This window comes from Stenella coeruleoalba (assembly GCF_951394435.1).
Source record: "Stenella coeruleoalba genome assembly, chromosome: 16".
Taxonomy (NCBI): Eukaryota; Metazoa; Chordata; class Mammalia; order Artiodactyla; family Delphinidae; genus Stenella; species Stenella coeruleoalba.
The window spans coordinates 45,547,961-45,562,982 of NC_137162.1; the positions used below are offsets into that span (position 1 = coordinate 45,547,961).

At 40.8% G+C, this 15,022-nt stretch overlaps 1 protein-coding gene across 12 annotated transcripts in view; it reads right to left on the reverse strand.

Moving 5' to 3' along the window:
- LOC307174981 (WASH complex subunit 2-like) overlaps window positions 1-8,319 on the reverse strand; it is a 56,765-nt gene extending 48,446 nt beyond the window's left edge. For all 12 annotated transcript variants that reach the window (XM_079899670.1, XM_079899669.1, XM_079899665.1 and 9 more), the window contains exons 1-4: window positions 8,181-8,319; window positions 7,973-8,095; window positions 7,028-7,192; window positions 584-646 (exon numbers count right to left, since the gene is read on the reverse strand). In XM_079899670.1, the coding sequence (XP_079755796.1) occupies window positions 584-646; window positions 7,028-7,192; window positions 7,973-8,095; window positions 8,181-8,183 (354 nt within the window). In that variant the 5' untranslated portion in view covers window positions 8,184-8,319. The remainder of the gene's footprint in view (window positions 1-583; window positions 647-7,027; window positions 7,193-7,972; window positions 8,096-8,180) is intronic.
- Between the last annotated feature and the right edge of the window lie 6,703 nt (window positions 8,320-15,022).

Consider the following 15,022-nt stretch of genomic DNA (forward strand, 5'->3'; position numbering starts at 1 on the left):
CTAGAAATAGGCAGAACTGTAGCTGGTTTCTAATATCCTTTCTTAGTCTAACATCTTCATATGTTACAAGCAATATGGCTTTCATCTTACTTTCATTTTTAAACTGGTAGGAATAAGAATCAAAGCAGCCACGAAAGGATAGGGAAGCACAATCTTCAAAGAACTCACAAACTACAGCCCAGCATGGCCTACATTTTTTATAGCCCTCATGGTAAGAAAGGTTTTTACATTTTTAACGGAGGAGGGGGAAGGGGAGGAGGAAGAGAAGAAAAAGAAGCGAAGAGACGTAGGTCAATGCGGCCAGCAAACAAAATATTTATTATCTGGTCCTTTACAGAAAATCTCTGCATACCTCTGCTCTATTCTTAAGCCAGAATTCAGGAACTTAATCTGTACATTTCTTAATACACTAAATTTCACAAACAAACTAAAGAGTTCAATTGTTGGGCTGTCAGGAGCAGCTTTTCCCATTTCCCCCCGTGTCCATCTCCCTGCTCACAATCCCTCCACCAGCCACATCACAAATCTCCACCACTTTGCTTCTCGAAAGGAGCCCAACAGAAGAGTGATTGAATGCAAGTACCTGTTCTGGTTTTTCTGCCTCAGGCTTGAGCACGGGCTCCTCCACTTCTTCATCATATACACGCTAAATACGGAAGCAAATTCAGTTTGGAATGGTCAAAACAGCATTTGGAATCAATCACAACGTAAGAATTCAATACACAATTTAAAAAAGACAAAGATGGGGAAGAGACGATTATTCAACAAATGGCTGAGGCCGCTGGTCAAGGGCAAAAAGCAAAGAACAGTAGTCAACTCTCCCAAAATTAAGTTTAAAAAAACAGACACAAATGACTAGGAAACATGAGAAAAAAACCTTCAATCTCATTGTTGACCACAGTCACAAAAACAATAATAAACTGGTGTTCACACTTTCTTGTTTAATCTAATACTTAATGCTGACAGAGCAATGTTACAGGTACTTAAATGTGAGGCTATGAGAATACCAAGTGGTAGAACCTACCTACTAGGTAACAAGAGCTTTAACATTTTGCACAGTGGAAACGGTAAAGGTGAGTTATATTAATCCTGTTGCTTAAAATGGTTGCTAAATTTTTATTATCCCATTTATAAGAAAATAGATAGGCCAAGCCCACCAATGATTTGCCAGAAGGCCAGGCATGGGACTGACCCATACAGCTAGAACAGGCAGCCTCTCTTTTCCAAAATAGATCTATCACTCTGGCAACTCATTGTAATTTCCTTTTTTAACTATATATTGTTGTTTAAACTTCCAAAGTAAAACATTCTCATTATAAGTAGTGCAACGATGAAAATGTTCTGGAATTAGATATTGGTGATGGTTACAAAACTTTGTGAATACACTAACACTTATTGACTTGTACACTTTTTAAAAGGGTGAACTTTATGGTATGTGAATTATAAGTCAATTAAAAATTAAAAAGTCAATATAAAGATATAAGTGAAAGAGATGTGTTTAAAAATTGTTCCATCCTTGCCTCCAACCAAACCCTCAGAATAAGCAGTTTAAGCTTGGTGTGTGCTCCTCTATGCTTCCCACATAGAAACATACACAAATATATACAGACATATGCACATATTCAGAGTTCTCCCACTCTTCCTGCTTCTAAATAAAAATGCACTTATACTATACAAATTCCTCTGCCCCACTTTTTCACTCGATATTTACATAAACCACTTTCTAGGTCAATGCAAATAGATTTGATTCAATCCTTTTTATATCTGCACAATATTCTATAGTGTGAACTTGACTATGATTAATTCAATAATTCTCTATTAGGGAACATTAAGGAGATTTCCAGTTTTTGCTGTTGTAAATAAACTGCTGTAAACATATGCACATATACTAAATTCTTAGGCCCTGGATCTTTTATTTCTATAGGCTTCCCCAAAATAGGATTGCCAAGTCACAGGACAAAACTGTTTTTTAGGCTTAATAGCTACCTCCAGATTTCTGGCCACAAATGTGGAGCAACTCACACTGTCCCCACAACATATTCAAGTGCCCACTTCCCAGACCTTTGCCAGCAGTGGAACCATGTTACCTACCTTTTAAAAATATCTGCCAATCTGATTAGACAATGTTACTTTTATTTTATTTATTTATTTTGCGGTACGCGGGCCTCTCACTGTTGTGGCCTCTCCCGTTGCGGAGCACAGGCTCTGGACGCGCAGGCTCAGCGGCCATGGCTCATGGGCCTAGCTGCTCCGCGGCATGTGGGATCTTCCCGGTCCAGGGCACGAATCCGTGTCCCCTGCATCGGCAGGTGGACTCTCAACCACTGCGCCACCAGGTAAGCCCAACAATGTTATTTTTAAATGTTCGTATCTTCTATCCCAGGAATTCTACTTCTTGAAATTTAGTTCCAAGAAAAATAAATACAAACAATAAGATGCTCATGGCATCAGATTTATACTGCAAAGTCACAAACACCAAATCTGTAATTCTATGCAATTCCAATCAAAGTGCTAATAGAATTTTCTGGGTAATGTAGCAAGATAATCCTCAAATTCACAGAGGAAAGAAAAAAGCCAAGGATAACCATGATAATTCTGAATAAAAAGAAGTCACAGGGATTTGCCCTATTAGGACTTACTAGAAATCTCTGGTATTTAAGATTGTGATACTGACTACGGCAGATAAACATAATAAAAGACAGAGGCAAGAGACAGACCCACAATTACATGTAAGCTTGATTTTATATTCACAAAAACACACATTCATACATATAAGTCACTGAGGAAAAGAACTACACAATAAAAGTTATCCATATGCATTCATACACAGAAGTCAGTGAGGAAAAGAACTACACAATAAAAGTTATCCATATGGGAAAAAAAAATGCATGCATTCATACACAGAAGTCAGTGAGGAAAAGAACTACACAATAGGGCTTCCCTGATGGCGCAGTGGTTAAGAATCCGCCTGCCAGTGCAGGGGACACGGGTTTGAGCCCTGGTCCGGGAAGATCCCACATGCCATGGAACAACTAAGCCCGGGCGCAACAACTACTGAGCCTGCGCTCTAGAGCCTGCGAGCCACAACTACTGAAGCCCACGCGCCTAGAGCCCATGCTCCGCAACAAGAGAAGCCACTGCAATGAAAAGCCCGTGCACCGCAACGAAGAGTAGCCCCTGCTCGCCGCAACTAGAGAAAACCCTTGTGCAGCAACGAAGACCCAATATAGCCGAAAGATAAATTAATTAATTATTTTTTAAAAAGAACTACACAATAAAAGTTACTCATATGGAAATGAACGAAATGAAATCCCTACCTCATATTACATATACCTGCACCGATATACATCCACACAGATATACTCTCCAGGTAAGAAGAAGAGTAAAAAGGCAGAGATACAAAGGAGCCCACACCCAAAATATTTAGAGTTAAGGGAAAAAATGGGAGTTGGTGCCTTTTAAGCAAATATGTCAAAATATTAAAATCTGTTAATGCAAGGTAGTGTATATTATTAGCATTTGTGGTTATTATCTGTTCTTTTCTAGACACATGAAATATTTTATTTTAAAAAATTGATGTCGGGAGATTGTTTAATGATAGGCACATAATGAAATAAAAACAATAAAAATTAAGTTCACAAAATCTTACAGATGTGTTAAAATGCTTACAAAATCATACACTAACATTAAGAGAAATGCAGGCTGCCAATATATAGAAAAGGTTAAAGTTATATACATACATATATACTCTTAGAAAGAAATATGCCAAAATGTTCAGTGGCTGGTTAATTTGGGGTGGTGGAATTATAGTTGATTACTGTAGTTTTAATTTTTTCACACTTTAATACTTTTTATATATGCCAATCTCTCCTACAGTGAGTGTTCATTACTTGTATAACAAGAAAGGAAAACACTTAAAGCCCAATGTCTGCATGGAAAATGGACTTGGAATATACATGTCAAAATGTTAAGAGGCTCTCCTTTAGCATCTGAAATTTCAGATGATGCTTCTTTTTCCATACTTAAAAAAAAAATTGTTCTATAAAGCCCAGAAATTTGGGGAGCAATTTTCAAAGGCAGGAAGAAATAAAGTAAATAAATCTTAAAATGGAGACTTTAAGACAAGGCAGCTACCAAGGTCACTTCAGACTTTAAATAGTGAGACCACTTAACCTAAAAGGTTGAGCTTCATGCTGAGGTCTCAACAGCATTAACACCCTACTTTTTCTACTGCTTGCCATTAAAAACTACCTCACAAGAGATCAGCAGCCTGTGGAAAGCCAAACATGACATCTAAGAAACCAACCAGCAAATACATAAAACCCATGGGATCTTTCGAGGCTGGCCAGGATGATGCATCTCAAGTACTCAGTACACAGCAGGAAATCAATGCTAACTTCCTTCACCCTTACCAGTTTCACCCAACTCACAGCTTCATGGGTTTTTTGATCATTTTAAAATCAGGTAGCCATTCCCAGAACTGTTAAATATCTTTGATATTTCCCCTCAAAGCATCTTTTCCTCATTTGGGGAGATGAGGTAAGAGGTGAAGGTGGGGAATTAGAGAGAACGCTGACGAGGGGCTGAGATTTCTTAACATGTTATAAACAGCCCTGGTTCTTTTCACTTTTGTGATCTCTCATTAATTCATTCAAATATTCACTGAGTCCCTATGTATCAGGCTCATGCTGAGCCCAAGGAATACAACATTTAGCAAAAATATGGGGGTTGATTTAGTAGCGGAGTTCAACACATCGAATCATATCAATAAATGTAAAATTACAATCATGGGAAGTGCTACTAAAGAAGTCATTAACTAGGTCACTTAATGTTTCAGGACAAAATTCCTAAATTAACAGATTAATGAAGCTTCAAGAATTGTACTCCCTCCAAATAACACACTGATGCACTGGCCACTGTTAATCAGCATTTATCCTCCTTCAGAGTCCCCTCTTGAGCCTTTACTAAAGGCGCTAATTTCTCTTGCTCTGGAAAGTCCTGATTGCTCTTCAGTTTCACTAACTGTAATGCAGTTTGCAATCTACTGGCTACCTCTAGGTCAATTACTAAAACCCAGAAACCTATGACTGTGCGTATCTTTCCAATAAACTACCATGAAACCAAATGGCACTGTCATTTAAGCCAGAATTGTAATACATGAGTACTGGCCAGGGTTTGAAGAAAACACATGCAAAGTCAAATCACTGCCAAATGTATTATCAGCAGGTAGTTTATTTCAGAGTTTTATTAAGCATTAGCCATACTCAACATCATCATGCTCTACCACAAATGGAAAAACACGTAACACGTGGCATTATAGGGAGGCCTGGGAAGCAGTTTGATTTGGCAGTGGCAACAGGCACATCTAAAGGGGAATTTGGCTGCAGAATGGCAGGGGAAGAGGCATAAGGACCAAGGGGATGGAGAGATGGATGGAAAGTAGGGAATCCAAGAAGTGAACAGAAATAAAGAACTATTACTAAAAAATAATCAACAAAAACAAACAAAAAAACCACCCACAAAAACTAGATTATAGGAAACTCAGAAGCTAAGAAAACTTGGCCAGAAAAGAAGAGCTAGAGAAAAGAAAAAGAACTGAAGGTTATGATTCAGAAAAAGAAGCTTATGATGCCCCTCACCCCCAAAGTATCAGTCGGGTACCAATCCAATACCAATGTGGTACAGGCACATCAGGTACAAAAGAAGCCTCCCAATTCTATTCCTTGCCCAGTCTAGGGCTGCAACACTGACTGCAGAGAAGAGCTAAGCACCTGATCCAGCAAGAAAGGTACAGAATGAGAACAACAGGTATATTCAAAAGGACACGGAATTCAGCATGATGAAAAAGTGATGGGGCTGCATACACCAGTAAAGTACAGATGAGAGTCCTGTAAACTGCCTCTTCTAATAGGAAAGATGCTCAGGACCAAGCATGGACATTCTGTATAGACAACCAGAAAATGACTACAGAGTTGACGAGAATATTTGTTACATTTTAAACCTACTGGTAAAGAGATATTTAAGATATATCTTAAATAAGATATTTATTAAGATCTTTATTTTACACACAGCTTCCCCAAAAAGCCTAGTAGTGGCATTTCAACCTGAACTACTAAAAATGTACAAACATGCTGCATAAGATACCTGCGTGACAATATTTAGTCTCTTCTTAACAATCCTAAATCGTGGGCTTTGTATAATCTTGCAATTTTTGAAATCTTTTTTTTATTACTTTGTATCTAACAATCTCAGGAGATAGCCTACTTTACTAATTCTCTTTTCACAGATTAATTAACACTGATACTGAGAAAGTTAGCCGCCCTATGAGAAATACAGACCAGCTTAACTAAGCTTCCTCTCCATCCTCTGTTATCAATCTCCCCTACAGTCACTGGGCTCCAGCCACACTTGCTTCCTTTTTATTCTGGAATTACACTATTATGGAAGATTGTTATTTTCTCTAAGGAGGGGCTCTGTCTAATTTACCTATGTATTCCTAGAACCTAGCACCTAGAAATTCGATAAATACATAGACAAAATAGCACTTGGGTTAAAGCTCAATAATCTTTTAGCAATAATCTATGGCATAGGTTCAGCCATCATAACAAAACGTTACTTGAGAATATTCCAAGTAGACACACACATGCCTTTAATGTAACTTATCAGGACATAATGGATACAATCAATAACCTGATGGTGTCCAGAGGATCAGACCAGGTGTATGGCTTTCCTTACAGAGCATGCTCATAACAAAACTTGTTGGAGTGCCATGTAATTCAGCAGTCTACACCAAAACTAAAAATCAATGAAAACACTGGAATATGAAGAAGTTTTATCGTTAGGTTTTTTTCAAAGGCTTGAAAAAAAATAAACTTTACTAATAAAAAGGGGGGACATCAATCACCAAGAACTACTACTTCACCAAAATTTTAGAGAACCTAATAATGGGTCACTTAGTATCACAGTGACCCTTGCTCCTTCTAACAGTATTATTTTTTTATAAGTTTGATGTAACTAAGTAACTCACGTTCTCAATGAACTGGGTATTAGACAGCATAAGGAAGTCATTGAAGACATTATGTAGTCGACAATCTGTGGCTTTAGTTTCCCGAATTAGTCCATCCACTTGTTTCTTGATTTCATGGGTCCTAGAGATAGTCTGTTGTGAGAATTCCTGTAGAAACTGTAGTAACTATTTAAAAAACAAACATACAGTAGTATCAATATTATATGCACCTATTCTGCGTGTCAAAACAGAAAAGAACCCATTTCCTTTCGCCTGTGTGTGTGCGCCCGTGTGCTGGAATGTAAAAGGGATGCTGCTTTTGACAGTACAAAGACCAAGTAGCATCAAAAAACATTAAGAAAGCTCATCAGAACAGTGTCAATGAGTCAATGGATATTTGCTATATCGTTTCTGGAGGAATTTAAAAGTCCTTTTTCGTTGTCATTCTTCAGGGATCAGAGACAAAGGGAAAAATAACAAACCACTACTCTTACCCAAAAATCCTATTCAAATGGAACTTTGGAATCACAGTTCTGAGCTTATTGGGCACCCGGCCTAAAGAGTTCCACTCAAGGATATCCATATACTGGTTTGTCTACCGCTCCACTCAGTCCAGGTCCCAACATGGAATAGCCTAACTAGTACCATGTAAGCCTGCGAGGGGGCGGAAGCCGATCCCCGCTCAGGTGGAGTTGGGCGCCTGGCTAGAAAACCCAAACAAGGAAGGGCCGCAGTCCAAGTGGGAGCACTGAGAGGGCTAAGATCAACCAGCCCGCCTCCGCCCAAGTGCCTGGGGACTACCACCCGGGAGTTTTCGAGGACGAGAAGGGGCGTTATTGAGTCAATGAGAGGCAACAGGATCGACTGGGTGGAGGGGGACTGGGGGCTCCCGGAGTCCCGCTCGCAGGCCGCGCATCACGCCAGAAGGCCCGCCCTCCCCTCCGGTCCCTGGGGCCCGCCTCTCACGCCGGCGTCGGCTGCCAGCGACCAGCTCTGGCTGCTCCTGCGGATCTCCTCCACCGACCAGGGCCGCTCCCACACGGGCTCGGACACCGGAGGCCGCTCCTGGTCGGGGCTGGTCCCGTTCATCTGCAGCGGGAAGGACGAGAAGAGGGGCTGAGCTCCGGGGAGGCGGCGGTCAGGGCCAAACCCGAACCCGAACCCCCGCCCTCACCATCCTGGCTGTGCAGTTCGGTGGGCTCAGGGAGCCGCAGGACCGCACCCGCTAAGCCCCGAAAGTCTCCGGAAGCTAGCGGTGCGGGGCCTGGCACGTGACCGGCCTCACGTGACCAGAGAGCAGGTGACCTGCGCCTCATGTGACCGGATGCGGGGCGCTGCGGAAGGAGGCCGGGCAGCTCTCTGAGGTACGCGAGTTAGAAGAGCCCTGCAGTCCCATGGGTGGACTTACGGATTATCATACTAAGTGAAGTAAGTCAGAAGGCAAATATCATATGATATCACATATTTGGAATCTAAAATATGACACAAATGAACTGTGAAACAGACTAACAGATACAGAGAACAGACTTGTGGTTGCCAAGGGGAAGGGAGGGTGGAGGAGGGATGGATTGGGAGTTTGGGGTTAGCAGATGCAAACTATTACATACAGAATGGATAAATAAGGTCCTACTGTATAGTACAGTATATTCAATATCCTGTGGTAAGTCATAATGGAAAAGAATATGAGAAAAAGTTTATATATGTATAATTGAGTCACTTTGCTATACAGAAGAAATTAAAACAACGTTGTAAATCAACTATACTTCAATAAAATAAATTAAAAAAAAATTATTTCACTAAAAAAAAAGAGAGCAAGGGTGAAGACGCCAGGGAGCGCTGAAGGGGTGGGTCGGCCGGGTCGCGCTTCAGCTGGAGGGCGCAGGAGGAGGCGCGTGGTTAGCTCCGGAGCACGCAGGCAGCCAGGTGTGTTTAGAGAGAGGAGCCAAAAGGAGGTGTGGGAGAACAAGCCGAGGGGCTTTAAACAACCGGCGATGTGGAGGGAGGAAGAGCTCGCCGCCACTCCTCTTCCTTGCTGAGTCTCCTCTACCTGTCTGGGGGTCAGCCCAGATTTTCTGGAGATTGATGTATCTGGCTGTCATCGTACTTTAACGACATGCTCGGTTTCAGGTCACTGTGTAGGGCCTCCTTAAACATCCTTTACTCCCTCTGCATTGCTCTCAGACTCAAGTCCAAACTTCTCATATGACAGGCAAAAACCATTTATAATCTGATCCCTGCATGTGAATCCATCCTCAACATTCCCAGCTTCCCATGAGCGCTCAGTGATCTACCTATTCCACCTCACACTTCTTTGAAGGCCCCTCAGCAGAATTCTTCTTCCACACCAACTTGCTTTTTAAAATGAAGATTCCAATTTAGGCTAGTTAGGCTATTAGTTAGGCTAGTTAGGCACTAGTTAGGCTATCCCATGGACTGAGTGGAGCGGTAGACAAACCAGTATATGGATATCCTTGAGTGGGACTCTTTAAGCCGGGGGCCCAATAAGCTCAGAACTGTGATTCCAAAGTTCCATTTGAATAGGATTTTTGGGTAAGGGTAGTGGTTTGTTATTTTTACCTTTGTATTAGATACCCTTTGTATGCTGTCTAATACCCTTTCCATTCCTGTGTGCCCAAGTTATTTAATCCCTGTGAGTTTTCCTCAGTGAAAGGAAGTTACATGTCTTGCAGGGATGTGGTGTTAAATGTGATAATATTTGTAAAATAGCACGGTGCCTGTCATACTGTGAGCATTGAACATAGATCCTACCACTTCCCCTATGCCCTTTGTTTATCAAACTCTTGGACTTTGTTTTGTTTTTGCTTCTGTCTCTTTACTGAAGACTTCCCTGGTTATCCCAAGGATAGTTTTAAGTGCCCCCCCTCGGTTATTTTCTACATGCTTGTACAAATATTCATCATAGAGTATCACATTATAGTTTATTTATAATGTCTCCTCTTTAATAAAAATACCTAACATTTATGAAGTGCTCAGCATTTACCACTTTATACATGTTAATTCATTTAATTCTCACAATGACTTTGTGAGGCGGGTAGTCTTATGCTCATTTTATAGTTGAGGAAACTGAGGCACAGGGAGGATAAGTAACTTACTCAGGGTTAGACAGCCAGTAAAGGAGCAGAGCCAGGAACCCACACCATTAGCCATTAAGTTACTCTATAGCTAGTAGTTTCTTGAAGGAACTTCAGTTTTAAATTGCAGTCTACCAACCTCCTGGCCATTCCCATACATTCATTTAAAATATTTTTAAATAAAACCACTTAAGAACTTGGTTGGTAAAATTGAGGTGAGCCAGTTACCAAACTTACATCTTATATAACATCATCATGGTCAACTTCAGTGACCATGTGGATGACCCTGGCCTCAATGTGCCTTAATAACCTTAATCTACATTCCAATTCTCAAAGTCCGTGGATTACCCACACCCTGGACCTTAGCAGCTGAAACATTCTGACTTTTAAATCTGGACTGCAATAGAGCAGCCTCTTAAACTTCCAAGTCTCTCTCTTATTCCCTGGTCTGTTCTCACCTAACCCAAGCCTCAGTCTCTCAGTGCCCCTCCTCCCCATTACGCCGTCTTAGCTTCATTTCCTAGCTTGTCCTGCCTGCAGCCCATGATATTAGCTTTTAACTTCTCTAGACAGCCCTTTAATATCCCCACCTTATGTTTCTGACACATCGTCTCTGCTAACTCCTAGCTTTGAATCAGTCCAACTATGCCCTTTCTCCTTTCCTACACCTAGATTACTCAAGGAAATCACTGCGATTTCATATTCTGCAAACTTAGCTGGCCCCTCAGCACTGACTGGCAGTCCTTTTACTTATACTTTCTCTATGTACTTATCCTTGATTAGATCCCTTCCATAACTTTACCATGTGGTTCAAAGTATCCGTCCTATTTGCCTCTGCCAGAGAAAACGGACTTCTCACCTCAACTTAAAATGTTTCTATGTCTACACCTTCTGTATCTCATACAGTTCTTTCTTTGCACACAACATAATTTGACTGGCAAACTCAAACAAACCAGAATTTGGGGGAAAGATATTGCAAAGCTCACAGAACTTAAGGAAAGTAAGCAGGCACTGGTCTTGGGAAGAGCATAAAGCAGAGGAACCTAGGGCAGTCTCCTCTGAGCCCCTGCCACTAGAAGGACTCAGTTCCAGTCACTTCTCTTCTTGGTTTTCTCCTCTGAATTTCACATTCCTGAGGTAAACAGAATCTCATTAGCTTCCCTTGGGTCGTATTCCCACTCCCCTAATTGGCTTTTCTACCAAGACCACATAGAATGGACAGAAATGGTCCCCAAACAAAAAGTTGGGACTGTTACCAAAAGCAGGAAGAAGGGATGCTAGGCAAACAAAAACAGCAGGCTACATGCTGCCTCCGCTCCTTTCTTTCAGTCTCTGGAAGAGTCATCCCCCCTTTCGCCCAAGGCCAGTGACCACTATGTTCTTGATTGAGCCTTTCCTGCTTCTCCTGGAATGGTGCTGTTTTGAACTCCCCTTCCTGTGTGTTCAATCTTACTCTCTTTACTAGTATTCCTTCAAATGTTTTTGAGTCATGCTTTGTATTGAATTTGTTCATGTTAAAGAGATCTTGCACTGCAATAACCATGCCTGAGAATTCAGATAAATCTACCTGTCATACTGGTCATTCTCTTGCTATACTTACATGATTAAAACTGTCAACCAGTGAAAATCCTAGAGGACTTTCCTGCCATGGTATTTGTGAAGTCAACTGTATCAGGGGAGATCCCAGGCCTAGAGCCTTAATCTGAGCTTCTCTGAGCTTAATCTTAGTTTCTGTGCCCAGGTGTCTGCCAGGGATCTTGTTAAAAAGCAGATTCTAAATAAATAGGTCTGAGATGAGGCCTGAGACACTGCATTTCTGACAAGCTCCCAGGTGATGCCCAGGCTCCTGAAATTAAAGAATGTAGGGATAAAGAGCCAGGCTGTGTTCCCTGGTGAGCAGTGCAGCTGCATGGTGCCAACCTTGACAGCCAGTGTGTCTCTTTGTCATATGGAAAATGACTAAGAAAGAGCTGTCATAGTGGAGAGAGGCCAGGACTTGCTTCTGGAGGCCCCCACGGAGGCAGGGAACTGGGCCCCACAAATTATGTAGTGGATCCTTGCCGGGAGCGGGGTGTATTGGGGCCAAACTCCTTGGGTGGTAATGGAAGAAAAGTGCTTAGGCTTAGAAACTGAAGTAGCCCTCTCTTGGACTGTTGGCTTTAGGGAGGCTCAGACTCATCAGGACTCCCCACAGTTTCCTTGCAACATCCTGGGCTAATGGACCACAGGGGAGAAGATGAGGGGTCTGCCCAGACATTGTCCCAGGCACCTAGCCAACGCTAGCTCAGGGAACCAAGCATTAATGATGATTATACACCAGCTACTTCCAGATTCTACTCAATCAAGTAACCAATCAACCACTGCATTAGGAACTTCAAAGGAGAGAAATAGAAAGATAGAAGGAACCAGTGGTACAATACGATTGGCAATACTATAGGAATTCAATATTGTAAATTCCAAATGGATCCGGCAGATTATAACTTACTACTGGGGTTTCAGAGTATGGAGAAAGTTCTGAGGGCCATGGGGGTCAGAGAGGAAGAGAGGAAACACACTGGACTTTGCAGTGTGGAATTTGGAGAACCAGAAAGAATTGTTGTTTTTTTACTTCTACAACAACATCATTATAGAAGAGCTCTAATTAAATATTTCCACGTTGCCAAATGGAAAGATTCATAAGCAGTTGGTTTGAAATAAGGGAGAAATTTAAAATAGCAAAATGCATAAGCCTGAGACTAATCAGTGACATGAAGAGTTGTTCTGGCTGTTTTTCCAACTTCTCATTGCCAAAGAGGAGAAGGTTCCTCCTTTTCTCGGTGTTACACATTAGAGCTCAGAAAGTGGATAGCTCAAGGGAGGTCACAAAAAAGCTTTAATAGTTTAGAAGCTGTAGGGTTCATTGTGTCCCTGAAACCTTACCTGAAGTATAATTTTTCCAGCGTACTTACATAAAAGACGACTTCCCAGCACACACGCGCGCGTACACACACACACAAACACACAGCTTCACTTAGCGGGGTGCTGGTAACCTTCTTATTCAAGAGTGGGTGCTACCATACTTAGTCCACAGCTGGATATAGCAGCCCCGTTTCCTTCCTTAAGATTCCAGCATCTGGGGTGTACTGTGGGGTAGAAGGGAGGGAGAAGAGAGGTCATAAATCCTGTTGTGCAAGGGTTGGTAAACCACTTGTGCCTACTCAGCCCGTTCCCTGAATGCCTAGATAGCCTAGGTTAGCAAATCTGCCATTTGTGCAAAGGCAGGCACATCCAGAGGAAAAAAAAAAACTAATCAAACTCATTCAACAAATAATACACAAATATTTCTTTGAAAGTAAAATCAGACTTTACAAAGAAGACTAAAGACCTTGCATCTACCCCACCCCAACTCTCCCCACAAGCCAACACATAACACTCACTCCACTCTTCATCTCATCTCATCCACTCAGAGGAGATCTTAACTCTGAGTCTGATGTTTAAGCCTTCAGAGCTTTTTCTAGGTGTTTATGTACATGTGTCTGTCTGTTTGTCTATCTACACACACAGTATTTAGTTATGTGCTTTTACATGTATAAACTAATTCTGTACCTTTCATTCTGTGTATTTTTAAATATTCACAATATGCCTGTCCGTATTATCACAAATGAATCTAAATTATTCTTTTTAACGACTGCAAAGTATTCTACAGTATGAACATGCTATGGCTTATTTAGTTGTTCTCCCAATTACGGGAAACATTTAGGTTCTTTCCAATATCTCATTGTTATAAGCCATGCTGCTAGAATATCCTTGACTATACTTCCTTGCACCTGTATGCGAATGTTTTGGTTTTAATAGAGATGATAAATTGTTCTCCAGATTGTGCCAGTAATACACTCCCAATGGTGGGCTATGAGGGGAACTGCTTGCCCAACTTCCTAACTAACACGTGCTGTTACCAAAATTAAAAGTATTTGCCAATCTGGGCAGTAAAGATGGCATCTCAATGCCATATATTTGTATTTCCTTGATAACTGGTGAGATTGAACATCTTTTCTTAAGCTTATTGGCAATTTTAATTTTCCTCGAATGGTGTTTTCACATGAATCTCCCATTTTTTATTCACTTAAATCTTTTTTCCTATTATAGTCAATCATTTGTTTGGATTTAACCGTATTACCTTACTTTGTGTGTTCTATTTCCTATGGTCTCTTTGTTTCTTTTTTCTCCTCATTCCTGATACCTGTTGGGTTGATTGAATTTTCTTTGTTGCATTTCTTTTCCTCTGTTGGTGTGAAATTTATACATTCCATTGCTTTTTTTCTAATGGTTACTCTTAATTTTTTATACCCACACATAAAGTTATACTTGCCTAACAAAATCTAAAGGTAATCAGTATGTATATACTCTTCCTAAACAGGAGAAGACATTTTCACTTCCTTCTGCTGTTTCCCTTCTCCCCAACTCCCCTGTTCATATCATCCAGAATTCTAATTCTAAATTGTTTTAAACATGTTTGGCAATTAATACTAATTTAGTCTTAAACTATAGGATTGACTGAATTGTGCAAGATTACTTGACTAAGATTACTTTTTTTCATACTGCTTTTCCCTCTGTATTCCTTCAACCTTTTTTGTATGTAGGCGTACATCTTAAGTAGTTCTTTCAGTGGGAATCTGTTGGTGCTAAACGTTCTTAAATGCTGAATACTTAAAATATGCCTTCGTTTCGCCTGTGCTTTAAAGTGATACTGTAGCTGAGTGTAGAATTCTAAAATGACAGTTATTTTCCAACAGCTCATTGAGGATATCATCTCATTGTCTTCTTGGTGTGTTGCTAATGAAATTTACAATGAAAATCTGATCCTTATTTCTTTAAAGCTAAACTATCTTTCTGCTATGGTAACTTTTTGCATTTTTTTCTTTATTTTGATGTTCTGAAATTTCTT